The sequence below is a fragment of the Anabrus simplex genome, chromosome 2 (assembly GCF_040414725.1).
Source record: "Anabrus simplex isolate iqAnaSimp1 chromosome 2, ASM4041472v1, whole genome shotgun sequence".
In the NCBI taxonomy this organism is placed as follows: domain Eukaryota; kingdom Metazoa; phylum Arthropoda; class Insecta; order Orthoptera; family Tettigoniidae; genus Anabrus; species Anabrus simplex.
This window is the reverse complement of record NC_090266.1, coordinates 1,106,954,424-1,106,981,534: the sequence shown is the minus strand read 5'-3', so window position 1 is coordinate 1,106,981,534 and position 27,111 is coordinate 1,106,954,424. Positions and strand designations below refer to the sequence as shown.

At 40.4% G+C, this 27,111-nt stretch overlaps 1 protein-coding gene across 3 annotated transcripts in view; it reads right to left on the bottom strand.

Annotated features, from left to right (window-relative positions):
- Positions 1 to 27,111, bottom strand: part of LOC136863312 (G-protein coupled receptor 143) — a 221,260-nt gene that overhangs the window by 131,406 nt on the left and 62,743 nt on the right. For all 3 annotated transcript variants that reach the window (XM_067139700.2, XM_067139697.2, XM_067139699.2), the window contains exon 3: positions 20,195 to 20,289. In XM_067139700.2, coding sequence (XP_066995801.2) covers positions 20,195 to 20,289 — 95 coding nt within the window. The remainder of the gene's footprint in view (positions 1 to 20,194; positions 20,290 to 27,111) is intronic.

The following is a 27,111-nucleotide window of genomic DNA, read 5'->3' as shown; positions in this document are numbered from 1 at the left end:
GTTATTCTGTCTCCAAGAAAATCACAAGTTATTCAGCTTCAAAGAATATTACAAGTTTCAAACAGTCAAGTTCACTCGAGTTAAAGTCGGAGATGTAAAGTAAATTATTATCACAGTGCTGTTAAATACTTAAAAAATGGTGAGATTTACCAAGTCTTGAAAATTTTCTAAGCCTGACACTGTTTACTGGATTACAAGTTGGAAGATAAATGATGCATAGTACCGCCACGCGATAACCAAGTTCGATTCTCGACGAGTATATCCGTGTTCTACAGCATGCTTACGCGACTGCTGTGAGTTGAGAACTGTCTTACCAGGGCAAATGCCTGCTCTTTTATACTGGGTAGCTGGATGAGCTTTCCTCCTCTTACGGTAAAATTGCATTTCTTTACTGTGGAATAACTTCTAAATCTATGGGCCCTTTTTAATGTAATTTACACTTCTTCTTCTTCTTCTTCTTCTTCTTCTTCTTCTTCTTCTTCTTCTTCTTCTTCTTCTTCTTCTTCTTCTTCTTCTTTCCCTTTTCCAGATTCTCTCTGGGTAGGGTAGTGTACCAAAGCCCTCCACCTTACTTGATCTTTCCACCATTCCTCTTCTAGTACTTTATTGCTATCGACCCCTCTATTTGCAATACAGTCCACAACAGAGCTCCTCCGTCTTATTCTAGGGCGTCCCTTAGGCTTCTCTGCAGTCTCTTTATCCATGAATGTTCTCTTTGGTGTTCTCTCTCTCCTGGCATTCTCATCATGTGTCCAAACCATTTTAGCTTTGCTATATCAGTCTCGTCCATGAATGTTCTCTTTGGTGTTCTCTCTCCTGGCATTCTCATCATGTGTCCAAACCATTTTAGCTTTGCTATATCAATCTCTTCTTGAAGTTTACACACTCCCACGCTTCTCCTTATTTCCTCATTTTGTATTCTATCTCGTCTTGTCTTTCCCTGTATGCTCCTCAAGAACCTCATTTCAGCTGCTTGTATCTTACTTTGGTTCCGCTTAGTTAACGTCCAGGCTGCTGAAGCATAGGTCACTATAGGTTTATAATAGGATGAGTATAAAACCTTCTTGCACTTCATTGGCACATCTTTGTTCCATACAATGTCTCTCACACACTGGTAGAAACTTGCAGACTGCTGTATTCTTAAATCAATTTCTCCATCCAAATTTCCATCTTGTGATATCATGCTGCCTAAATATTTAAAATTTTTCACTACTTCAAGAGGTTCATTTCCTATTTTTATCAATTCCCTAGATTTTCTGTTTTGGAATGAAGATTAGTATTGCAAAAAGTAAGACTTTGATCATGACAAGAGGTAACAAAATGCCAGGAGAGAGAATACAATGTGCGTTCCATAAGTAATGCGACCAAATTTTTTCTGACGCAACTGTACACCGCAGCGTGTTCTAACCGGCTGGGCTAGGTGGAGGGGGATGTTAGCTTCAAACGCTCTTTGTGTCATTCGGCAGCGAGCTGCCGGAGAGTCAGGGCGTGCATTTCCGTCAAGCCCGTTTTGAGTTCATGTAACACGTCACAATGGATCGTTCTGTAGAGCAACGGTACGAATCAAATTTTGCGTTAAACTTGGGAAGTCTGCCACCGAAACGTTTCCATTACTTCAGCAGGCCTTTGGGACTGATTGCTTGTCCAAATCACAAGTTTTCCGATGGCACAAGTCGTTCATGGAGGGCTGAGAGGAGATCACCGACGAACCTCGCAGTGGACGGCCATCAACCTCAAGAGTCGACGAAAATGTGACGCGTGTGCGCGACTGTTTGAACTCTGACAGATGGCTGAGCCTTCAATTGATAGCACAAACTCTAAACATGGCAAAAACAACCATTTTCCGCACTGTGACCGAAGATTTGAACATGAGAAAGGTGTGTGCCAAACTGGTCCCAAAAGTGTTGACCGAGGAACAAAAGGACATGCGAGTGCTTCGGTGCCGAGAAATGTTGGAAATGTGTGAAAATGATCCTAATTTTTTAAACTCGGTTATCACTGGTGACGAGACATGGATTTTTTAGTACGACCCTGAGACAAAAAGGCAGAGTTCAGAGTGGCACACCCCATCGTCGCCCCGTCCCACGAAGGCATGCATGAGCAAGTCCGGGATCAAAACCATGCTCATTGTCTTCTTTGACGTCAGAGGCATTGTCCACCACGAATTCGTACCTACCGGAACTACAGTGAACTCAGCTTTCTACTTGGAAGTGCTCAAAAGACTGAAAAGGAGGGTCTCGTGCTGCCGAAGCGACATCAAGGACATGTGGAAAGTTCATCACGACAACGCGCCGAGTCACAGCGCCTTCATTGTCAACGACTTCCTGGCCAGGACCAACACCCCAGTGGTTCCCCAGCCTCCCTACAGTCCTGACCTGGCTCCCGCTGACTTTTTTTGTTTCCTAGGTTAAAAGGAGTCATGAAAGGAAAACATTGGGACACGATTGAAAGAATCCAGGTGCATGTTACATCAGCTCTAAAGGACATTCCGGAAAAGGCATTTCAGGATGCCTTCCAGGCATGAAAACACTGCCTCCAGAAGTGTATCAACGCAAGAGGGTGCTATTTTGAAGACTTTTGATTATTTGTACGAATATATTCAATAAATGATTTTTTATGAATTTGGTCGCATTATTTATGGAACGCACCTTGTACTAAAGAGAACATTCATGGATACAGAGACTGGAAAGAGGCCTAGGGGACGTCCTAGAATGAGATGGAGGAGCTCTGTTGTGGACTGTATTGCAAATAGAGGGGTCGATAGATATAAAGTACTAGAAGAGGAATGGTGGAAAGATCAAGTAAGGTGGAGGGCTCTGGTACACTACCCTACTCAGAGAGAATATGGACAAGATCATTTTATTCACAAGCGATGTGTAATCATTGCAGGATTACAAATTCAGACCAAATGAAATACACATCACAGTAACGGGTGCCCAAAAAGTTGCATCAATACACAGTGTACGCCCCTCTGGCAGCAATGCAGGTGTGTACTCGTGCATGCAAATGATCACAGAGGTGCTGAATGGCATCCTGCGATAGACTGTCCCAAGCATCTTGCACCTTCTGATGCTGTTCAGCAATGGTTCTTGCAGGCTCCGGAGAACGCGTGAGTTCCCACTTCACCATGTCCCATACGTCTTCAATTGGCGAGAGATCCGGTGAACTTGCTGGCCAGGACAATTTTTGTACACCATGTACAGCACATTGCGTCACAGCAGCTGTATGTGGATGTGCACTGTCCTGCTGAAAAATCACATCACCTTCCTATTGAAGAAATGACAGCACGGGGACAACAACCTGTGCAAGGGAGCGGGCACTGGTTACGTAACGCTGCAGAAACACCAACTGTAACTGTGAGTAGTAACTGATGGCCCTCCACACCATGAAGCCTGGGGTCCGTTCTACGCAGACATATGGAGCCTGGTCTACGGGTATGGTAATGTTCCACAGACCACTGCTGAAAGCAGCAACACACCACCGATACATTGTGCCCAACATGTGCAGCAATCAGGGGGTCGAAGGGGTAGTATGTGGTCCTGTGGGTGCACTTCTTGCTGATGGGAGTGCACTAGCAAAACACGGGAAATGCCATTTATTCCTAGCAAGTCCAATACATGCACGTCCACGCCGTGGCCTCTGGGCAATGGGTACATTCTTTAAGGTACACGGCTAAGTCATGTAAGGGCAGAAAGCGAGTTCCCGGCGTTTAAATGGGGACCAATCAGCTAAGGGAGACAACCCTAACAGAAAACATCAGTCCTCCAGGATTGCTGGGGGTTGGAGCAAGGCTAACAACCTCGCTCCGGAAAACAAACTGTTGCGAAGCCCCAGAATGTGCCTCGGAATGGTGGATTTAATAGACTACGAGCTAAGCTAAAAGCAATGGACTACGCAATTGGTACATGGAATGTACGCACACTTCTACGAGCCGGAGCACTGAAAGTACTGATGCAGAAACTAGAAGTCAACAAAGTGGACATAGCAGCCATACAAGAAACTAGATGGTCAGGAAGGGATGAGATCTGGGACACCAAAACCCACACAATATTCAGTAGTGGGAAGTCAAGGAATGCACAAGGAGGAGGAGTACCATTTATAGTACGAAAACAAGCCAAAGATGATGTACTACAGTTTTTGGCAGTGAATGAAAGATTGGCAACACTGCGTGTTAAAATGCGATTCTATAATTTAATAATCGTAAATGTAGATGCACCAACGGAAGACAAGGAACAGATAGACAAGGATCAGTTCTATGTTGAACTGGAACGAGTGCTAGATTCAATCCCATCAAACGATGCTAAGATGATAATAGGAGACCTAAATGCACAAATTGGGAAGGAGGAGATATATCAAGGAATAATAGGGATCCATAGTTTACACAACAATACTAATGATAATGGACAGAGATTGCTTGACCTTGCTACCAGCAGAAACATGAAAGTGATGTCAACTTGTTTCCCTCATAAAGAGGTACACAAGCAAACATGGATATTGCCGGATGGAAAGACCTGTAATCAAATAGACCATGTAATGATGGAGAAAAGATGGGCATCCAATATCATGGATGTCAGATCATTCAGAGGAACAAGTTGTGGCTCCGACCACTTTCTAGTTAAGGCAATCTTAAGGTGCTGCATTATGAAAACAAGAAAGGAAGGAATGAGAAGGATAGAAAAGTACAATACTAGTGAACTGAAGAATAAGGAAGTATCAGAAAGATACAGGAAAAGAATGGCAGAAGTGCTGGTAGAGAAATATAATAAGGACCAAACAGCAACGGTCGAGACCAAATGGATTGCTCTGAAGGAAAGCGTTAAGGCCATGGCAAAGGACACACTAGACATTGTACCCAAAAGGAACACAAAGGAATGATGAGGAATGCCAAAAAGCCATACAAGAAAGAGATAAAGCATATAAAGCATACCTAGAGAGACCAACAAGGGTGAAGAAACAAGAGGTTGAAAACTAGAAAAAAGAAGTAAGGAATGTATGTCGAAGAAAGAAGAGAAGAAAATTAAATGAGAAAATGGCTAGAATAGTGGAGGAATTTAAAGAAGATAATAGCTACATGGCTTACAGAGAAGTTAAGGAAGTGAAAGAAGGATTCAAGGCAAGAACAAACATGTGTAAGGACAGAAATAAACAGCTTTTGGGAGATAAAGAAGGGATCCAAGATAGATTAAAGGAATATTTCCAACACCTCCTGAACCCAGTAGAAATGAAAGGGAAAACACCAACTACCTCAAGGAATAACACTGAGACAAATGAATCAGAAGTCACAGCACCATCTATGCAAGAAGTGATAGAAGCCATACAGCAACTGAAAAACAATAAAGCACCAGGTATCGATGGAATCCCTGCAGAGTTGTGGAAATACGGAGGAACCACACTACAAGAAGCTATATATGATCTAATTGTGAGTGTGTGGAATACAGAAGAAATGCCTGAAGACTGGCGCAAAGGCATCATATGCCCAATATACAAGAAAGGGGATAAGTTGGGGGATCACACTGCTGTGTACAGTATATAAGCTGTTCACCTCCATCCTGAAGAAGAGACTGGAACCCCTGGTGGAAGAAATTCTAGGAGAATACCAGGCAGGGTTCCGGAAGGGAAGATCCACTATTGATCAGATATTTACTGTGAAACAAGTGTTGGAGAAGTGTTGGGAACGGGGCATAGATGTGGCACAGATTTTTATCGACTTTCAATAAGCATACGACTCTATTGACAGGGATAAATTAATGGAGATATTAAGAGAGTTCAAGATACCAGAAAAGCTGGTGTGACTGGTGGAATTAACTATGAGAAATACGATCGTGGGAGTGAAAATTCAGACTGAAGTAGGCAGCTTCTTCGAAGTTAATCAGGGATTGAAGCAAGGAGATGGCTTAGCACCAATTCTATTTAACCTGGCACTAGAATCAGTGATTAGAAAGTTAAAGGTGGACACCAGTGGAACACTTCTATACAAAACAGCTCAACTAGTTGGATATGCTGATGACATAAATTTGATGGGAAGAACAACAAGGACAGTTAAAGAAGCATTTGAAGACTTGAGGAGAGAAAGCAAAGAGATTGGACTTAGTATCAATGAACAAAAGACGAAGGTAATGGCGCAGGCTCGGAGAAGGAAGTATACAAATGACCAACTTGTCCCTGAAGGATCCAAAGTGGAGGTGGTGGATGAATTTAATTATCATGGTGTACACCTAAGCAACAAGAATGAGGGAATGGTGGAAATACAGGCAGGAATTCAAGCTGCCAACAGAGCATACTTTGCAGTACTACCACTTTTCAGAAGTAGAGATATAAACCAGAGCCTAAAAGTTATGCTATACAAAACCGTCATTCGCAGTATAGTGATGTATGGAAGTGATATGTGGACCCTCCCAAAGAAAGCCGTGGAGAAGATAGATTCCTTCGAAAGGAAAATCCTGAGGAGAATTTATGGACCCATATGCGTACAAGGGGAATGGAGAATTAGATATAACAATGAACTATACTCCCTGTATGGGGAGGCACCCCTGTCGCATGCCATTCGAATGAATAGACTCAAATGGGCAGGTCATCTAATTAGGATGAAAGAACACCGAATCCCAAAGAAGGTATTCTTAGGAGACTTTGGAGAAGGAAGGCCTGTGGGAAGGCCTGTGGAAAGGCCACGTAACAGATGAGAAGATGGTGTACATCAGGATGCAGCACACATCCTCAAGATCCGGAATTGGAGAGTAGCTGCACGAGATCGACAAGTTTGGTGGAGAGCAACTGGGGAGGCCATGACCCGAAAATGGGCCGTCGTGCCATAGGAAAGGTAAGTATGTGCAGCAATCCGTTGATATGCTGGGTGTCGTGGGCGAATGCACTCTGGAATAGGCCACTCACCAGGTCTATGGCACACGTGTACCTCCATCACTTGCATACAGACAGAACCTACTCTCGTCCCTGAAGACAACTGTGTGCCATTCCCCTCTCCAGTCGATGCTTTCACAACACCAGAGTAGCCGTGCTTGGTGGTGTCCTGGTGTCAGTGGTAGCCTGGCCAGAGGCACATGTGATTGTAACCCACTTGGAAGCAGACAGTTACCATTGGTCCATGGTGACACAGCAGGTGCAACATGTGATTGGATTTCATTCCTGGATGAAGTTTGGTCAGCCACTGCTCCTCGCACAATGCATCGATCTTGACATGCGTCCATTCTATGCGGATATATGGAGCCTGGTCTACGGGTGTGGTAATGTTCCACAGACCACTGCTGAAAGCAGCAACACACCACCGATACATTGTGCCCAATATGTGCAGCAATCCTTTGACACGCCCATCCACTATCCAGCAGGGCCACAGTGCAACAATGTTCAAATGGCTGTAATTGTTTAACAGCACGTACTTGTTGGCGGGGCATGGTTGTACCCTAGAATGTATGTTACAAACAAAGTTCACCTCTGATCTTGACACAGTTATTGCCTGCAGAGTCAAAACAGAGTGTGCACGGACAGGCCTCCTGAGCGCTATCTGATCGTCGACGTCCGTGACAAATGAATCACTAACACAACAACCCCTCAGCATGCACATATTATATCCTGGTGCCACCGAACACAGTCCTCGAGGATGTTGCATGTTTTGTTTTTTCCAGCTCTCTGTGTGTGTGTGTGTGTGTGTGTGTGTGTCCACAGGTGGACTTATAATATTGTAATAATACTTGAGACATACGTCAACTTCAATACGGAACCAAAATGAGAATAGTTAGTTCAGAGATGTCATGATATGCCATGAAAGTCTAGGATATCTCTCTCTCATTTACACACACACACACACACGCACGCACGCACGCACGCGCGCGCACGCACGCACGCACGCACGCACACACCTGTGGACTTATAATATTGTAATAATACTTGAGACATCTCTGAACTAGTCGCAGAAAGCTATCATGTAAGAAATTAATTAATGCACACAAGATAATGATTTTTTTTTCTGCTAGTGGTTTAACGTCGTACTAACACATTGGAGGTTTTGGTGATGCATGGATGGAAAAGGGCTAGCAGCAGGAAGGAAGCAGTCGTGGCCTCAATTAAGGTACAGTTCCAGCACTTGCCTGCAGTGAAAATGGGAAACCACAGAAAACCATCTTTAGTGATTCAAACCCACCATCTCCCGAGTGTACGCTCACAGCTACGCAACCCTAACCGCACAGCCACCTTGATCGGTGTCATGGTTTCATGACAGGGGTTTGGTACTTAGGAAGTGTGAAGATTTTTCTGATAACCTGTGTAAATGTGGTGACTGTACTAATGTGTATGTTTGTAATTGGGTAGAGGATTGGGAAAGAGGCAGAAAATGCACATGCTTACCAAACAGTTATAAGATTTTTTGGTTATGAAAGGTATTGTACACATCACAGTTTCATTACAATTAAACTAAATAAAACTAAACATAAGGCATAATTTTGCTAAAAACAAAAACAGACTAAATATAAGCTTACATCATTACCAAACCAAACTACAGAACTAAAAACATGTATTGAAACTGTGCGAAGAACTAAGAACTTGACCTAGGAGCGATCAAGGAGCCTGTCAATCATCCACCGCAACACACTCCAGTGTCAGTTTAGCACGATGTGTAGACAGACTGGGCAGCGGGAGGAGTGGGAGATGAGGCATCCCTCTCGCCTGCCCCTCACCACATGCACGGCCAAATTTCGTGGAGGATGCTTACGAAGTATTTGGACTACAGTAAGGATGAATATGACCATTATCAAAAACATAGTTCATTCATTATCAGCTGTGAAAAACATAAATTGTCTATGTGGTAACTACCCTCCATAGAAGTGTTAATCACTGCACCAAGATTCCTGCCAAAAAGATCTTATCAGAAATGGTTCTTTTAAAAAAATGGTGCAACAGCCCATAAAACCTTCACCAAATAAGCGACTACTGCTTAGCCTGAAGGCCTGCATATTTTGAGATGTCATGTGGTTGGCTCTAAAAATCCTCTTGGCCATTATTCTTGCCTCTCTAGATCGGGGCTACTATCTCATCGTCAGACAGCCCCTCAATCGTAATCACCAGAGTGATCTACCCAGAAATGTTCATCAGCCAGGTTGCAGGAATGAGTAGCCGGGTGTGGAATACTACGTAAAAAGTTAATATGATAAAATCTCAATTTACCCCCCCTCAGGGCATTAACAATAATATCAGACAGGTAAACATTTATGCCCTGTTGGTCAGTCAGAGTGCAGAGCTGTTGGACCACGGACCAGCCGTGGCCACTTATGGGCCGAGACCCACTCTGCATCTACCAACCTTATCACTCGGTTGCTATGGAGTGTCATACGGTTTGTAACGTCACGCGGAATCTGCTGCTCGCGCACGACACTATGTGAAAGTCAAACTAAATATTGATTTCATTGATGCAATTTTGCTGACAATAATGAATATTATTAAATAAACAGTTTGACAATATTTACGTTTTAATTTGGAGCACACGACGACTCAAATATGTATTAATATTACTAGCACATACCTAAGTTATGTTAGCCGGGCGGCCTGTAAAAATGGCAGGTCCTAGGGAGAACACTGCACCAAGGCTGACTGGACATTGAAATAGCCCTCAGATCCAGGTAAAAATACCTGACCTGACTGGGAATCAAACCTGGGGCTTCTACATAAGAGGCAGGCATGTTATCCCTATATGACAGGGCTGACAATTGTTATTTTGGGTGCTGTCAATTATAAAAACTGTACTTTGTATCACTAGTTTCCTCTTGTACAGGCAAGGTGCATACAATGCGGTACGAGTGAGTGAGTGAGTGAGTGAGTGAGTGAGTGAGTGTGAGAGTGAGTGAGTGAGTGAGTGTGAGAGTGAGTGAGTGAGTAAATAAAGAAAGAAAGAAAGAAAGAAAGAAAGAAAGAAAGAAAGAAAGAAAGAAAGAAATAAATAAATAAATAAATAAATAAATAAATAAATGTATGAATGAACACCTGTATTCATTTTTATCTTACGTACATCTCTTCCCACTTCCTATGTTTACCCACCTTTCTTCTTATCCCATAATTCCCACATGAAGATCTGTCAAGATGGCCCCTCAGTGAGTGTTGAGAAGAACTAGGATTGATTTAGAGAGCCTATCTATTTGATGTTTGTCTTTGTCTCCTCTTCCCACACTGATTATGTTCCTACATGACTGGTTCCTTTCCATCACTCATAACCACAGAGTTTGTGATTTCTAGCATTTAAGTTCCAAAATTCAGCATTTTAAATTTTACATTTAAAATTTCACAGGACATCAGATGGTGATTTTGCATTCTGTCATAACATAATGATAAAGAACAAAAATAATATTTTCTAATCACATCATTCTTTTTTGCTATTTGCTTTACGTCGCACCGACACAGATAGGTCTTATGGCAATGACAGGATAGGAAAGGCCTAGGAATGGGAAAGAAGTGGCCGTGGCCTTAATTAAGGTACAGCATTTGCCTGGTGTGAAAATGGGAAACCACGGAAAACCATCTTTAGGGCTGCTGACAGTGGGGTTTGAACCCACTATCTCTGAGGATGCAAGCTCACAGCTGTGCGCCTCTAACCGCACGGTCAACTCACCTGGTAATCACATCATTCAGCGAGCAAGTTCCACTCATTATTACAAACCAGATATAAGGAATGGAATGGAAATTAAAAGAGATGATCTCTCCTATAAATAAAATTCTGCCAGGCTGAGTGGCTCAGATAGTTGACACGCTGGCCTTCTGACCCTAACTTGGCAGGTTCAATCCTTGCTCAGTCCAGCAGTATTTGAAGGTGTTCAAATACATCAGCCTCGTGTCGGTAGATTTATTGGCAAGTAAACGGGACTAAATTCCGGCAACTCGGCGTCTCCGAAAACCATAAAGGTAGTTAGTTCCAAAATTCAGCATTTTAAATTTTACATTTAGAATTTCATAGGACATCAGATGGTGATTTTGCATTCTGTCATAACATAATGACAAGGAACAAATATATTCTTATCACATCATTCTTTTTCGCAATTTGCTTTACGTTGCACTGACACAGATAGGTCTTATAGCAACGATAGGATAGGAAAGGCTTAGGAATGGGAAGGAAGTGGCCGTGGCCTTAATTAAGATACAGCATTTGCCTAAAGTGTTTTTGCCATCAATTATATTTATCAGAAATGCAACTTAAAAGCTTAATTAATTTTTGTATATTTTACACTTTTTGCATTCGCGCTTAATGAATCCCATAGGAGGCTACTCTGATGCATAACATCTGCAATGTGGGCAAGGATATTCCTGAAAATCCACAGCCCCAGTCATTGGACTGGGTCAGGAATGGAATTGATGAAGCCCCCATCTTACGGCGAGGATAGGAATTGTGCCAGCTGCCGAAGCCTGTCACACTCCTCTGGGGCAATGATTAATGACTGAAAGATGAAATTAAATTATATTGGAGAGTGTTGCTGGAATGAAATGAAAACCTACAACCTGTTTTCCAGTCTTTGACCGGGTCCGGGATGTAATGAATGAACATATGTAGGCTATTAGTACAATGGGGTCACCACTCACCACTCTCAAAGTGATTTATGCTATGAAATGATAATGGAGTGTGTTGCCAGAATGAACGATGAAGGGAAAACCGGAGTACCCAGAGAGAAACCTGTCCCGCCTCCGCTTTGTCCAACACAAATCTCACATGGAGTGACCGGGATTTGAACCAGGGAACCCAGCGGTGAGAGGCCGGCCGCTGCCGCCTGAGCCACGGACGCTTGGGCTAAGATATTCTTATCCGTACTAAATTCTCTGAATTTAGGAAATGCTCTTGCCACTCGAGATGTTTTAGTAGCACTAGGAATTTTAGGTGCAAAATTTTGGTCAAAAAGGTGCAAAAATGGTGCTTTAATGTAGTCTAAAAAGGTGCAAATTTTAACTGTAAATATTCATATAAACATCACCAAAACCAATTTTACATCATATAAAAGGACACAAAATTTATTCATGTTATCATGTATTAAAAATCTGCCTAAAAAAAGCCCCAGAACAAATGTTAGTAAAATCACATGTCCAGAAAACTGTCAAAACATTTAACAGTTCAATGTTATTTTCAGTGAGGTTACATCTCCAGTCATTAAGTAAATACTTATACACACAAAAGGAATGTTCAACGTCAACAGACACAAGTGGTGCATATTTTGTTTGCAATCGATATTAACTGCCTGTTTGTTGCAACATCCGTAACATCAGGGTTTGCCGAGCTGAGTGGCTCAGACGGTTAAGGCACTGGCCTTCTAACCCCAACTTGGCAGGTTCGATCCTGGCTCAGTCCGGTGGTATTTGAAGGTGCTCAAATATGACAGCCCCGTGTCGGTAGATTTATTGGCACATAAAAGAACTCCTGCTGGACTAAATTCCAGCACCTCGGTGTCTCCGAAGACCATAAAAATAGTTAGTGGGAAGTAAAGCAAATAGCATTATTATTATTATTATTATTATTATTATTATTATTATTATTATTAACATCAGGGTTTCTGGCTAACCTCTGTTCTAGTATCTGCCTTGGAATGCCATCCAGTGCTTCCTTCACATCCATCACAACAGCCCATTTAAGAAATTTCATATAGCCTCCTTATTCTTCATATGTTTTGCCCTAGCTATATACTGCATTACATGATTACTTTGGTGTTGGTTTTCTTTTGTTGGTATCAACTGTTATTGATGTATCACAAACATTGCACATCAAAACTGATCCGTCACTCTCAATACCATCAGCACTAAACTGTTTAGCACTACCACGTACTTTCTTGACGTTCATTTTCTGTGTTAGCATACTTGATATTGATACTACAGTAATACTAAATAGAGTAATATTAAGCTATTTGCTAACAGGACAACGGCAGACATCACACACAATCAAAGCGTCACCTACATAATACTAACAAGGCCGGCAAATAAGCAGCTGATGAAGGGCGGCAAGCTAATAGTTCAACAATCACTAGGTTCGTACTTAAGCTCCCGATTAGTGCAATATAGGGAGCCTACGATTCTAGCGATGAACTGAAAAACCACATGCAACCAAACTTTACAGACAAAATGTTTGGCTTTTCTTGTTTAATTTCTTTAGGAATAAAATGCGGCAAATGAGCCAAAAAAGTATTAAACAAGTGGAAAAGGGTGCTGACATTACAAAAAGGTGCTAGCATTAAAAAAAGGTGCAACTAAGGGCGTTCATTTTATGTTTTCTTTGCAAGAAAAGCTAATTTGAGCATTGTAATAGTGAAAAAGAACTAACCACCTAAAATTCCTACCTCTAGTTATTATTTATCAGTAAAAATAATATCTTAAAAGATACCCCTTACTTAAATTCCACACTTTCATTTAATCAAAATTATTACCTTGCATTTACTACCTAATACACAAAAAGTACATTATAAGATGACAAAGAAGTACTTGCCCTCCTCTCTCCACTGAACTGAATTAGTGCCTACAGCATTCCACTCACCCTTCTACTCCCCCTCCCTTCCAATCAACAGAGTTGTTGCCTACAGAATTCCCCTCACCTCCCTACACAATAACCATGACTTCACAAACACAGTTGCTGGAGGTAATGGATGACTAACAGCTTAATGTGCTGAAATCTTTCTCAAAGTTACTACGGTGGCATTCACTGGTTCATAACATCACCAAATCACAATCACTGACAATACTGTACATACATGCGTATTATTTAAAGTGATTTGATAAAATCGGAGGATTTTCCTGTAAAATAAAACAAGTCATTCATTGTTTAAGAGAGTGTATATGTTCTAGTGTGTATATGTTCTAGTGTTATATGTGCTATAATGATTGTTTTCAACAGACTAAGTTACATTAAGTGAGTCGACACTAAAAAGTATGGCTTTGTTCTAAACAAATTTTTCAGAAATGCTAAAACTACAAACTTTAACTTATCGGTCCTTGTTAAGTCCAAGCGAAAGGATTGCCTTCAAATTATGAGCACTGTACAGCTAGCCCTTGATTTCATCCTTCATTACGTCACTTAGCAGTGTAGGAGTAATTAGTGAAATTTACAGGAATAAGAGAAGTGTACCAGATCTATTACAAATTTTCAATAGATCTGTGAATCTGTGAACTCTAGGGGTGGCATGCCTGTCTTTCCCGGAGGCCACTGGTCACTGGTTCTCACCTGGATCTGAAGGCTGGTTTGAGGTCCTATCACCCTACGAATTACAATTGAGCAATCTGATAGTGATATCTGGAAAGCCAAGAATAATGGCCGAGAGAATACATCACGGTGAGCAGACCTTTGGGCTGAGCAGTGGTCACTTAGTACGCCAAGGCCCATCATGGCTGAAATGCCAAGGGGTTTATCAACTCCACCAATCACCTCCGTAGTGTTTGTATTAAGACTAGTATTGGAAAGGGCTATATGTTAGATTTTTGTTATTTGGGTCAATAGTCCATAAACTGGTTTGATGCAGCTCTCCATGCCATCCTATCCTGTGCTAACCTTTCATTTCTACATATCTACTACTGTAATCTGTTTGTCATATTCATATCTCTATCCACCCCTACCCTTTACAGACTATGCATATCATGTTAAATACGTATTGACGGTTGAACCTCTCACAAAATTGTTCAAAACTATTTTAATCCTCCTAGTCAATACTATATATTTTACATCCAATTAAGACTAAGCTTTACACATAAATAGACATGTTTCGACCCAGCATTGGGTCATCCTCAGTAAGACATGTAAATTGAATTAAAAACTTAGGAAACACACAGCTCAAGACAGTTTTAACGATCAATATTTCACAGTTTTTAGATTTTCATCATGCTTTTAAATAAAACTTTTTAACTAACATTTCATTTTGTGTATTTCCTAGGTTTTTAATTCAATCCTTCTCTCAGAGGGATCTCCCCTGTACCTCTCTTCTTGGTCTCGCACAGTCCAAGTCCATCCTCAGTAAGACATGTAAATTGAATTAAAAACATAGGAAATACACAAAATGAAATGTTAGTTAAAATGTTTTATTTAAAAGCATGATGAAAATCTAAAAACTGTGAAATATTGATCGTTAAAACTGTCTTGAGCTGTGTGTTTCCTAAGTTTTTAATTCAATTTACATGTCTTACTGAGGATGACCCAATGCCGGGTCGAAACATGTCTATTTATATGTGAAGTTTTGTCTTAATTGGATGTAAAATATATAGTATTGACTAGGACGATTAAAATACTTTTGTACAATTTTGTAAGAAATACCCGTACCATTCTTATGACCTACACTTTCCCCGAAAACTAACTGAACAAGTCCTGTGTGTCTTAAGATGTGTCCTATCATTCCGCCTCTTGTTCTCGTCAAATTTTGCCAAATTGTTCTCCTCTCACCGATTCAATGCAGTATCTCTTCATCACGATTAAATCTACCCACCTCACATTCAGCATCATTTTTTCATAGAAGTGGTCTTCGATCTGAGCTCTTAATATTTATACACCTAGTTTTTCTTTCTCCAAAGGTTTCCTTGATCTTCCTGTACGCAGCATCTACCTTTTGAACAACCTTCAACATCCTTCCACTTTTCTTTCAGCCTTTCTTCCACAGCTGTCCAGCATCATCTATCACATTTTCGTTCTACTGTAAATAATCTAATATAGGACGAGGAGTATAGGAAGACAAGTTAGGGACTGGAGTAATTTATCAAGGGAAATGTTCAATGAATTTCCAAGTTTTTTGAAAACATTTAAGAAAAGGCTAGGTAAACAATTTGTTGGCAATCTGCCATCCTGATTATAATTTGAGATACATGAGATACTAAATCGTGCAGTAGTGTTAAACACTTGTCAGCACCTGTTGGTATAATAATATTCTGCCTCGTCTTCTTTTCCTAGAAGGGGTTTCCTGTGTGAGTTCTTTTATTCATATACCTGGTTTTCCTTTCTCCAAAGGCTTCCTTGATTTCCATATATGCAGTAACTACCTTTCCTACAATCACACAACCTTCAACATTGTTGCACTTCTCTTTCAGCCATTCATTCTTCCTTAGTTGTCCTACATGTTTTATCATTTTTTAATCACCTGTATTCTTTTCTGCCCTCTTAATTTTTTTGCATTCTTACATTTTTGCCATTTGTCAATCAGGTCTAGTATCTCCCAAGTTATCCCCTGGTTCTTACTTGATCTTACCTTTCTTCAACAGCCCTACTAAACTTATTCTTCATGATTGACTACACTTCATCTACAGTGTTTCTTTCACCCTTTTCATTCAGTAGTTGTGCAACATGTTCCTTCAAACAATCCCTCTCACACACATTCTTTCAACTTATCTAGATCCCAACTTCTTGGATTCCTCCCTTTCTTCAATTTCTTCATCTTCAGATGGCATTTCATGACCAGCAAAGTGTGGTCAGAGTCACCATCTGCTCCTGGAAAAGTCTTGCAATCCAATATCCGGTTTCAGAATCTCTACCTAATCATAATGAAATCTATCTGATACTTTCCCATGTCTCCAGGTCGTGTCTATGTAGGCAGTAGTCGTTTGTGGTGTTTGAACGAAGTATAAGCAAGGACTAAATTACGATAGGTGCAGAATTCAACCGGCTGACATCAGCTTTCCTTCCTTCGTCCCAGTCCAAATTACCTTACAGCATTACCTTCTTTTCCTTGGCCTACAACTGCATTCCAGTCTCCCATCACAATTCTAGTCTCCTTTTATATATGTTAGGTATTATTCAAATATTCATCCAAAGTAGAATTGTGAAACCCATTTCAGTTGGATTCCCAAGCTTGAATGTCCCACATTCCAGATCCTGTGTGGCAGGCCAGGAACCAACTGGACGTGATGCAATAAAATACCATTCGTTAACTTATGATCCAATGATGAACGGGAAATTATAACGCACACTTAGCTGAACTTAACCCGGAAAAGGTTATGGCGTATCCTGCAAGCCATTATAAGCTATAAATTTCATTCTTATTCTGTATTGAAGTGCAAAATATATTGTACTATTGTTGTATTGTATTATATTGTACTGAAAAGCTGGACCTTCTTGTCAATTCAATAAACCCTAAGAGCCACGTGCAGTTCCTTATGACCCTGACAGGAAAGGCAGAAGAACTGGATTTTATGGAGAAAGAGGGTATAGAAATGATGGGGCTGAGCGAAGTTAAATGGAAGGGGAAAGGAAAGAAGAGAATGACGAAAGGTTGCTGGAGTGGTAGCCGAGAGGCGAAAAATGGAGTGGTTCTGTTAAGTTCAAATCAGCTGGAGGAGTATTTGGATATTGTAGAGTACATCAGCGATAGGATACTGAAAATCAGACGGAGAATGAGGAACGAAATGAAGGACTTCATACAAGTGTATGTACTACAGACAGGGATCAAAAAGGAGGATAATGAAGAATTCCTGGAGAAATTAGAAAAGGAGATAACTGATGTGGAAGTGATTATAATGGGAGACTTAAATGCACAGGTGGGAAGACGAAAGACAAGGAAAGGAAGAAGTAATCGGACCATATGGATATGGGAAAAGGAATGAAGGAGGAGAGAAACTAGCTGAGTTTTGTGAGAGGAATGGAATGATTGTGGGCAACACATGGTTTTGGAAGAAAAATAGCAGGAAAATTACAAGATATGGCTGGGGTGACAGAAGAATAATAACAGTAATTGATTACTTTCTGGTGGAAAGGACAAATTGCTGATGGATGTAACAGCTTTCCCTGGAAAAGCATTTGATGGAGATCATAGAGTTGTGATAGCAAAAATGAGAGTGGGGAAAATGGAAAAATTCCAGGAAATAAGAGAGAGGAAAATAAAAGCGTGGAAATTAAAAGATAACAATGTACAAAAAAAAAAAAATCGTGAAGAGAGTGAAACAACAAATTCCATTTACTTAAGTACGAAATGTGGAAGATGAATGGTCGAACTTCAAAAGGGGCATTTGTAAGTGGGGCAGAGAGTGCCTGTGGTAGAACATTGATAAGAGTGAAAGAAAAGGAGACACTGTGGTGGAATGAGAAGATGAGAGAAGAAGTGAAAGAAAAGAAGAAAGCATGGCAAGAATGGAACAGAGATAAAAAAAAAAAAGAAGAGAGCAAAAGAAGTATCTTGATAATAGAAGGAAATGTAAGAAATTCTTACGATAAGAAAAGAAGAAAGGTTGGGAAGAATTTACACAAAAGATGGCAACAGATGGAGCTGGGAGTAAAAGAATGCTGTATGGAATTACATGAAGTAATAGGAAAGAAATAGTTTATACAAAGCTGAAGAAAGAGGAAAGTGGAGAGTTGATAACATATCCGTAAACTGCTGAATGTGAGAAATTGTGCTGAGGAGACAGTAGTAATACGGTGTGATGGAGAAGATGATACAACAATGTCAGAGGCGGAATTAGCAGTCCATAAAATGAAAATTTGGAAGGCACCAGGGATGGATGAAATTAGTGTGGAAATGACAAAGGCTGTTCGACCTGCTGGACTACAAAGGGTGTACAGATTGTTAAAGTGCATGTGGAAGCAGAAACATAACAACATTAGTCTTTAAGAAGGGGGACAAAAAGGTGTGAGACAACTATAGAGGAATCAGACTTTTATCACAAGTGGCAAAAATACTGGAAAGAATATTATAGAGAAGAACGAGAAGAAAGGTAAAAGGAGGAAGAGTACGGATTTAGAAGTGGAAGATCTACATAAGATCCAATCTTCAGCATGAGGAAATTAAAGGAAAAGAATTGGGAATATGGAAAGAATCCAGTCATGACACTCCTAGATGTAGCAAAGGCATATGATAGTGTTTCCACGGAGAAGGTGTGGGAAAACATGGTAAAAAAAGAGACTGGGTACACAAGCTGTAGAAATGGTGCAGGCAATGTACAAGAACTGTATGGACTCTGTTTGGAAAGGGAACTGTTCAGAAATGAAACTGGACTTAGGCAGGGGAGTGTGTTGCCACCTCCTTTGCTTCTAATAGTTATGGTGGAAATTGTAAAGGAGATAAAGGAAGCCTATGGGAATAGGGAAATAATGTTATTACTATTTGCAGATGATATTTTAGTTTGGTGAACAAACAGAAAAAAAAAATACAAGAACAACTTGATGCACTGAAAAAGAACATTGAAAAGTATAGTATGAAAATCAGTTAAGAGAAAAGACAGACAAGGGAAATGCATTGTGAAAACTGGTGGTTAAAGCCTTGAAATTGTTGACAGTTTTGGATACATAGGGAGTGAATTAAGCAGAATACAAGGCTGGACATGGAGATTAACAAGAGGGTGCGACAGGGCAATGCATTCTACCAGAGTGTAAGAAACCTTATCTGGAATAAGTACCAAGAAAGTATAAATAGATAATGTACAAAATGTATTATGCACCCATATTGACTTATGCGGCTGAGACCTGGACACTGACAAAGAGGGAGGAGAGTAGAATTCAAGCCAGTGAAATAAAATACCTTAGTAGTATGATAGGAAAGAGAAGGTAAGAGAGATTGAGAAGAGGTGAGAAAGGAGGTCCGAATGGAAAACCTAAACGAGAGAATTGATGGGAGTAAACTGAGATCGTTTGGACACGTAAAGAGGATGGAGGAGGAGAGAATACCAAATGAGATGATGAAGATGAAGCTCGAGGGAAAGAGAGCGAGAGGGAGACCTAGAACAAGGTAGATCAATTCGATAAAGAGGAGTGCAAGAAGAAGAAACCTCGTCTGGGACAAAATGAAGGAAGAGGTATGGTAGAAGGAGAGGGGAAAGTGGAAGAAGTGCCATAAATGCCTCGATGAGGGAGCTGGATGAGGGGAAAAGAGGAGGAGGAGGAGGAGGATGATTTAGCTGAAGAATTTGGATGTTATTAATAAATAATAATGTTATTTGTTTTTACGTCCCACTAACTACTTTTACGATTTTCGCAGATGCCAAGGTGCCGGAATTTAGTCCTGCAGGAGTTCTTCTACGTGCCAGTAAATCTACCGACACGAGGCTTATGTATCTGAGCACTTTCAAATACCACCGGACCGAGCCGGGATCGAACCTGCCAAGATGGGGTCAGAAGGCCAGCGCGTGAGCCGCTCAGCCCGGTTAGAACTTATTAAAGTAACATTAACGATGCAGTGAAGAGAGATTTATACTTGAGAAAGTTAATAAGAATTGAAGAGATTGATAACTCTGAATTAAAGGAACTTCAATGAGGAAAGAATTAACTCACAGATGATAAGGCACAAAACAGTGTACTGGCTGTATCATCAGCTGTCTGCATCACACTTCTTGCATTAAGCCATAGTGAAGACCTAACAAATACACCTGTTAAAAGAAAGACAATAATTAGCACCAATTTCCATACAACACACACACACACACACACACACAGAAAAGAAAATGAAGAAACATCACAGAAGATGGACTTACAACTTTTAGATCCGTGTTTCCCTACTTTCTGTGTTTCGTGGAACCCTGACTGTCCCGTACATATTTTAAGTAAAAAAAAAACATAAGATAGGGTTGTACAGTAGGTGAGCGAAATTGCAATTCGTTTTAGGACAACATTTTTTCATACTCTTCACACAAAAGCATTCATTCTAATTTAAAACCTGCTTTCAACTGAAGCAGTATTTTTATATTTACACTGTCTCTGTAAAGCATTTAAAAAAAGTTTTACTCTCAGATAAAAGGTACTTCAAATAAAGTATATAATTATGAGGGTAATCCCAAAACTAAGGTCTCCTATTTTTTTTATAAATATAGAACTCTGTTCGTGTGGCTGTTGGTCACAACATTGTGACGAGCGCTTCCCACGTTCGCATATAAACTTGCGCATGCCGCGCTGAGGCACGAAGTCTTGGCTTGGCAGCCATTGAGAATGGAGCTCCCGTTGGATGTTACCGCCATGTGCGAAGTGCGCGCAGTTATTCGGTTTTTGAACGCAAAAGGCACTGAACCGATTGAAATCCATCGCCAACTGACGGAAGTGTATGGTGAGTCATGCATGGATGTCAAAAATGTTCGTAAGTGGTGTAGAGTTTGCAGCCGATTGGACTGAAATTCATGACGAACAAAGGAGCGGGAGACCGTCAATTTCCGTCGAGACAGTCGCGAAGGTTGAGCAAATCATGCATGAAGATCGGCGGATCACCCTGGATGATCTCTGCACTTTGGTTCCTAAGGTTTCCCGAAGCACCGCTCACAGAATTTTAACGGAAAAGTTGAAATACCGGAAGGTGTGCACAAGATGGGTGCCACCCATGCTGACTGAAAACCACATGCGGCAACGAATTGATTCTTCCTGCGCATTTCTTCAACCCTTTGCAGCCGAACAGGACAACTTTTTGGACTCAATTGTAACGGGTGACGAAACCTGGGCGTTCCACTTTACACCTGAGACCCAGCAACAATCATGCTATTGGCGGCATCCCTCTTCGCCAAAGCCACGGAAATTCAAGCAAACAGCCTGCCGGTAAAGTCATGACAGCTGTATTTAGGGATCCAAAAGGGGTATTGCTGGTTGACTTTATGTCCGCTGGGACCACAATTAACATTGACAGGTACTGTGAGACCCTGAAAAAACTCATGCCACGGGCAATTCAGAACCAGAGAGGAGGAATGTTAAACAAGGGCGTAAATATTCTCCATGACAACACTCGCCCGCATGTCGCCAAGCAAACTGTTGCTCTCCTGCAACAGTTTCAGTGGAACATTATCACCCACCCACCCTATGGTCCCGACTTGGCACCCATTGACTATCACTTGTTCTCTAAGTTGAAAGAGCATTTAGCTGGAAAACAATTCAGCACCGATGACAAGGTGAAAGATGAGGTTCACAATTTCCTGAACAGCATGGTGGTGAGCTGGTATGACATGGGCATACAAAATCTATCACAGCGTCTACAAAGATGCATCGACTGAAATGGTGATTATGTAAAAAAAAAAAAAAAAATAGCTAAAAGATCAAGCCGTAAAATGATTTAAACCATTGTAGAAATAAACAGGTCTATGTATTTATAAAAAAACAGGAGACCTTATTTTTGGAATTACCTTCGTATGTTGACACTGGTACAGTTCATTTTGATATCTGGGCCTATCGCCTGGGGCACAGTAAGTTTACCCTTGACCACAATTTTGATAGGGAAACAAGTAGATGTTCAACAGATAAAAGCCTATTTTGTTATTTGGTTTTGTTTGTTGACCAGGAAAACACTTGTTCATATAAATAAGATGTGGAGAACTGGAGTGATATGTTTAAAGTTTTCCACGAGATTACAGAAAACTCTTTTTTTTTTTTTTTTTTTCTTCTTCACTGACTGCCAAACTACCACTCGACTTTTAATGTCCAATCACATTTTACTTCAACTAATTGCTCTCCTTCGTGCAGGCTGAATAAATCATCTAACATTCCTCACTCAGTTGTATATACCAGATGATCTATAACTGAAGTTTATCAGTCAGTCAAACCTAATGCAGGATAAATTAAAATTAGAAAATACCTGGGAAAAACCCATTAATAACAGATTATATCTGAAAAAGATATAATTTGTTTGAAAACAAAAGAACATTACTAGATTTTATCAAATCACGTATTATTAAATTTTATTTTATTTTTAAGAATTGATGAACATTATGAACAAGTATAAAAACATTCATATTAAAATTCTGTGTACACCTTCCTAAAAATTATTGAAATGGTTGAATTAATCTTAAAGAGGTACTCCTACTATATTTCCTCTCTCCTCACTGGTCCAGCTAGGACCGCAATGGCTCATCCCTGGCGTCTCGCCAAATGGCTTGTTAACTGGTACGCAGTTTCTTTTAAAATTCTTAAATAAGACACTTTAGAGTATGTAGAAATGCAAGTTGCCAGCCAATATTGTGGTTGGGCTTATCTTGAGCCGCCATTATAGATGGCGGATGAGCCCCGGCACGTTGACACCATTATCTCCATGTTCCTTATTCCAAACTTTTTTATTTGTTTTTAAATGAAGGGCAATTAAAATGATAAAAAAGTGCATTCCACTTTTCATGATATCTTTCACCATTTTCAATTAAAAGTCAAAGTATGAACATGAAGTTCATTTTACATTTATGCATTTTCATAACACTTAATTAGTTTGATTTTTTTTTTTTTTTTTTTTTTTTACCAAGAAGTTAATGCAAACCTTCTAAGCGTCAGAAGTAATTAACCTGATAAGTTTATGACGTGGCTACTGCACTGACGCTGTCACTGTAGACCTCTGCGCTCCGTCTAACATCAGCACGGTGCGCGCCGGTCGCTGTCGCCATTTATGTGTTTAGTTTGTTCACAATCAGTGTGTTATTCAGATGTTTGATTGCTTATGAATGTTGTTGTGACAGTGTACATTAATATGTATTGTAGTGGTGCCAGTGAAGTGAAAACACACGGAAAATGTGTGTTTATTTTGCAATGAACCTAATAACTTAATACTTAAGCCTAAGGCTGAAACCTTTTTAACATTTCAAAGTGCAGCTGAGCGGCATAAAGATGAAGTTTTGAAATGGCTCTTTGTTTTTTTCTGCCCAGATGAAGAAAATCAAACATTTTCGTGGCACAAATTATGTCCTGCAACGTATGTTAGCGAAGAGAAAATAAGAAGAAAGGAGAAAGCACCGGAGAAGCAGAAGCAGTTTGACACTTCTGAACACAGTAACAAGGACGGTGGCTCATCTAAATCAATTAATCCTCGACAGTGTGGCCGAAGAAATCCTAAAAATATGTAGCCTATTATTTGCTGTAAAAAAAAAAATTTTAAAAACAGGAAAAGATTATAAATTATGTACTTTCGTCAAGTCAATGTATGATCCATATATTTGAGGGGATGGCTCTTATGTTCATCATTCAACTCCACAAATACACAACGTTAGGGAATTCGCGGAAGCTTTCTACAAGTACACAACTTCTTTCCATTCCAGACTTAACATACAAGGAATTTACAACGTTTTCGATAGATATGACATTTCTGTGAAGAATATGGAAGGGAAATGGCATGCAAAAGGTTCCAGTCCTGTAGAATTGAAAATCTTAGGACCCAATCACATACCTAAAAACGTCAATAATTTTATATGTTGCTCTTCAGATAAAGAACTTGTGAGATACCTATGCAAAAGTGCAAATCACTACACTAATCTGAATGTAAATCGAGTGTTGGTGATATCTGGAGGATTTGATGATGAAACTAAATGTTTCAAAATCCAGAGAGCCATGCTGAACTAATATCAAATCATACTGAAGCAGACACAATATACATGCATGCTTTTCATTCTGTACAACCTGAATCAGAGCTAATGATTCATAGTTCAGATACAGACGTTTGTTCTGGCCCTTCATTTCTGGCTAAAATTGAAAAATTATAACTGCTCAGGTCTATGGATGAAAGCTACATCTAAAGAATCAAGAACAATAGGTTGCCACTTAGTGTCCGACTCTTTGGCAGAAAAAATTACTAATGCCCTACTGGCACTACACGCTCTTACTGGTTGCGACACAACTACCAAAATATCTTCTAAGAAGAGGGCCTAGAAGACGTCCTAAAGCCACTGGGAAATGGACTACCTCTCACTCATTCACACACACTCGACAGCTCTGGAACAACTACAGGGTCTTTATTTATGCTTGGCAGGGACTTTATCGCTCGAACTTGGCTGCCGATGACAGGTCGCAACCGGCTGCTGGCGCGCGCGGTTTCCAGCACTTCTGTAGTTGCCGAGAGCTGAGCTCCGAGATAGTAGGGTGTTCAATGAAGCTACTGCATACTGTAAGAGGTATTGTATAGTGTTTTATTGTGATTGTGTATAGTGCTGTAATGTATGTGAAATTTTCATAACGTGAACGTGTATATCTGCACAATACTTACATTAAGTGCAGAAAACCGTGCGCTAGGACAAGACAAAAGTTTCAAGCGAAATTTCCAGGGAGACCCATTCCTATCAATTGGGCAATAAAACAACTGGCCAAGAGATTCAAACCTACAGGTTCAGTAATCAATCAAAATAGACGTAAAGGTCGTTATCTCCTTACTGAAGCGTGTTTGGTATGAGGATCATAAGTAAAAATCTGTGGCCCCCTCGTAGCCAAGATTTAACGGCATGTGATTTTTATTTGTGGGGAATGTTAAAAAAATGTGGTTTATGGGAACAACCCTCACACACTAGATGAACTTAAAGACAATACAAGAACTGGAATTGCATGCATCAGTGCTGAGGAACTTGGTAGAGTAACTGAAAACTTCATTGGGAGATGCCGATTATGTTTGGCAGTGCATGGGGAACATTTTCAGCATAAACTGTAAAAATGGTGAGTAAAATGCATGATAAATGCATGATAATGGATGATAATGCATGATAATGATTTTTGAGCATAAATTACAAACATGGTGAGCAAAATGCATGATAATGATTTTGAGCACCGTATTCTGCCGTACATACGCACGCGCGGTAGCCGGCAACTGAACCGTCACTGGCGGCCAAGGTCAAGTGAGAAAGTTCCTGCCAAGCATAAATTAAGACCCTGTATATATAATAAATAAGCCACGACTAACAGCAAAAGAAGCAAGTTATATATATCTCGAACTGTGAGACTTAGTTTGTCATTAGACAGAATTCCATGCACTTCAGATGCTTTACATCAACGTGCTTTACGTGCATCGGCGCGAACATACATATGGAAGAACGGTTTCAACCCCTTGTAAGAGCCATTAGCTTTGACAGAATTTGGTTATGAAGAACATAGCAATGAACTTCTACTAAAGTATGTTACAAAAAGACAGTACCTGATTACACAGTACCACCGTACTGCAGGTCTTGCTGCATGATATTTAGTTACAGCTGTAAAAAGAAACAAGGTACACCATTATGTGTAAGCATTGCTGAGGACTGCAAAAATGTATTTACTGCTTAAACATGTATGTAATAAATTTAAAAATTGTTGAACCAATTGTAAGTAGTTTTATTTTATCAATATTTTAAGCAAGCCTCAGACCTATGGGAGTAATGGAGTCCCACTCCCATTTGACAGGCGAGGGACTCCTTGGAAACAACTTGGCGAACAAAATGAAATTCGATGGGGAGCTATCAATATTAATGGGGCTTATGGAAGAAAGAAAGTAGAACTGGCAGAGTCAGAGAAGAGGATGCATCTGGATGTGCTAGGAGTTAATGATATTTGGGTAAGGGGATATATTGAGGAAGAGATAGGAGACTACAAAGTGTACTTAACAGGTGTTAAAAAGGGAAGAGCAGGGCTGTTTATCTAGAATACCATTGCACGCAACATAGTTTCTGTAAGGCAGGTAAATGAGCGAACGATGTCGGTAGATATGGCAGCTGGAAAATTAGGGCGAGAATTTTCTCAGTGTATTCACCATGTGAGGGTGCAGATGAGGATGAAGTTGACAAGTTTTATGAAGCAGGAGTGACGTCGTCGTCAGGGTCAACAGCAAGGATAAGATAGTGCTAATGTACAATTTCAATGCGAGAGTTGGAAATAGAACTGACGGATACAAAATGGTGATTGGTAAATGTGGGGACGATATGGAAGCTAATGGGAATAGAAAGCGTTTGCTGCAATTCTGTGCTAGTATGGGTTTAGCAGTTACGAATACATTCTTCAAGCATAAAGCTATTCACCACTACACATGGGAGGCTAGAGGTACCAGATCCATAATAGACTATATCTTAACAGACTTCGAATTCAGGAAATCTGTTAGGAATGTATGGGTTTTCCAGGGATTTTCAATGATACAGACCACAATCTGATCTGTAATGAACTAAGTATCACTAGGCCTAGTATAGAGAAAGTGAAATCTGTCTGCAAACTAATAAGGGTAGAAAATCTCAAGGATGAGGAAATTAGACAGAAGAACATGGATATGATTACTGAGAAGTTTTGAAAAGTAGACAGTAAGCAGGTTCAGGATATACAAAGAGAATGAGTGGCATACAGGGATACCCTAGTCGAAACAGCAATGGAATGCCTAGGAACAACTGTGTGTAAAGATGGGAAAAGGTGCACATCTTGGTGGAATGATGAAGTGAGAGCAGCTTGTAAACGTAAAAGGAATGCTTATCACAAATGGCTCCAAACAAGGGCTGATGCAGACGTAGATGAAAGAAACAGAG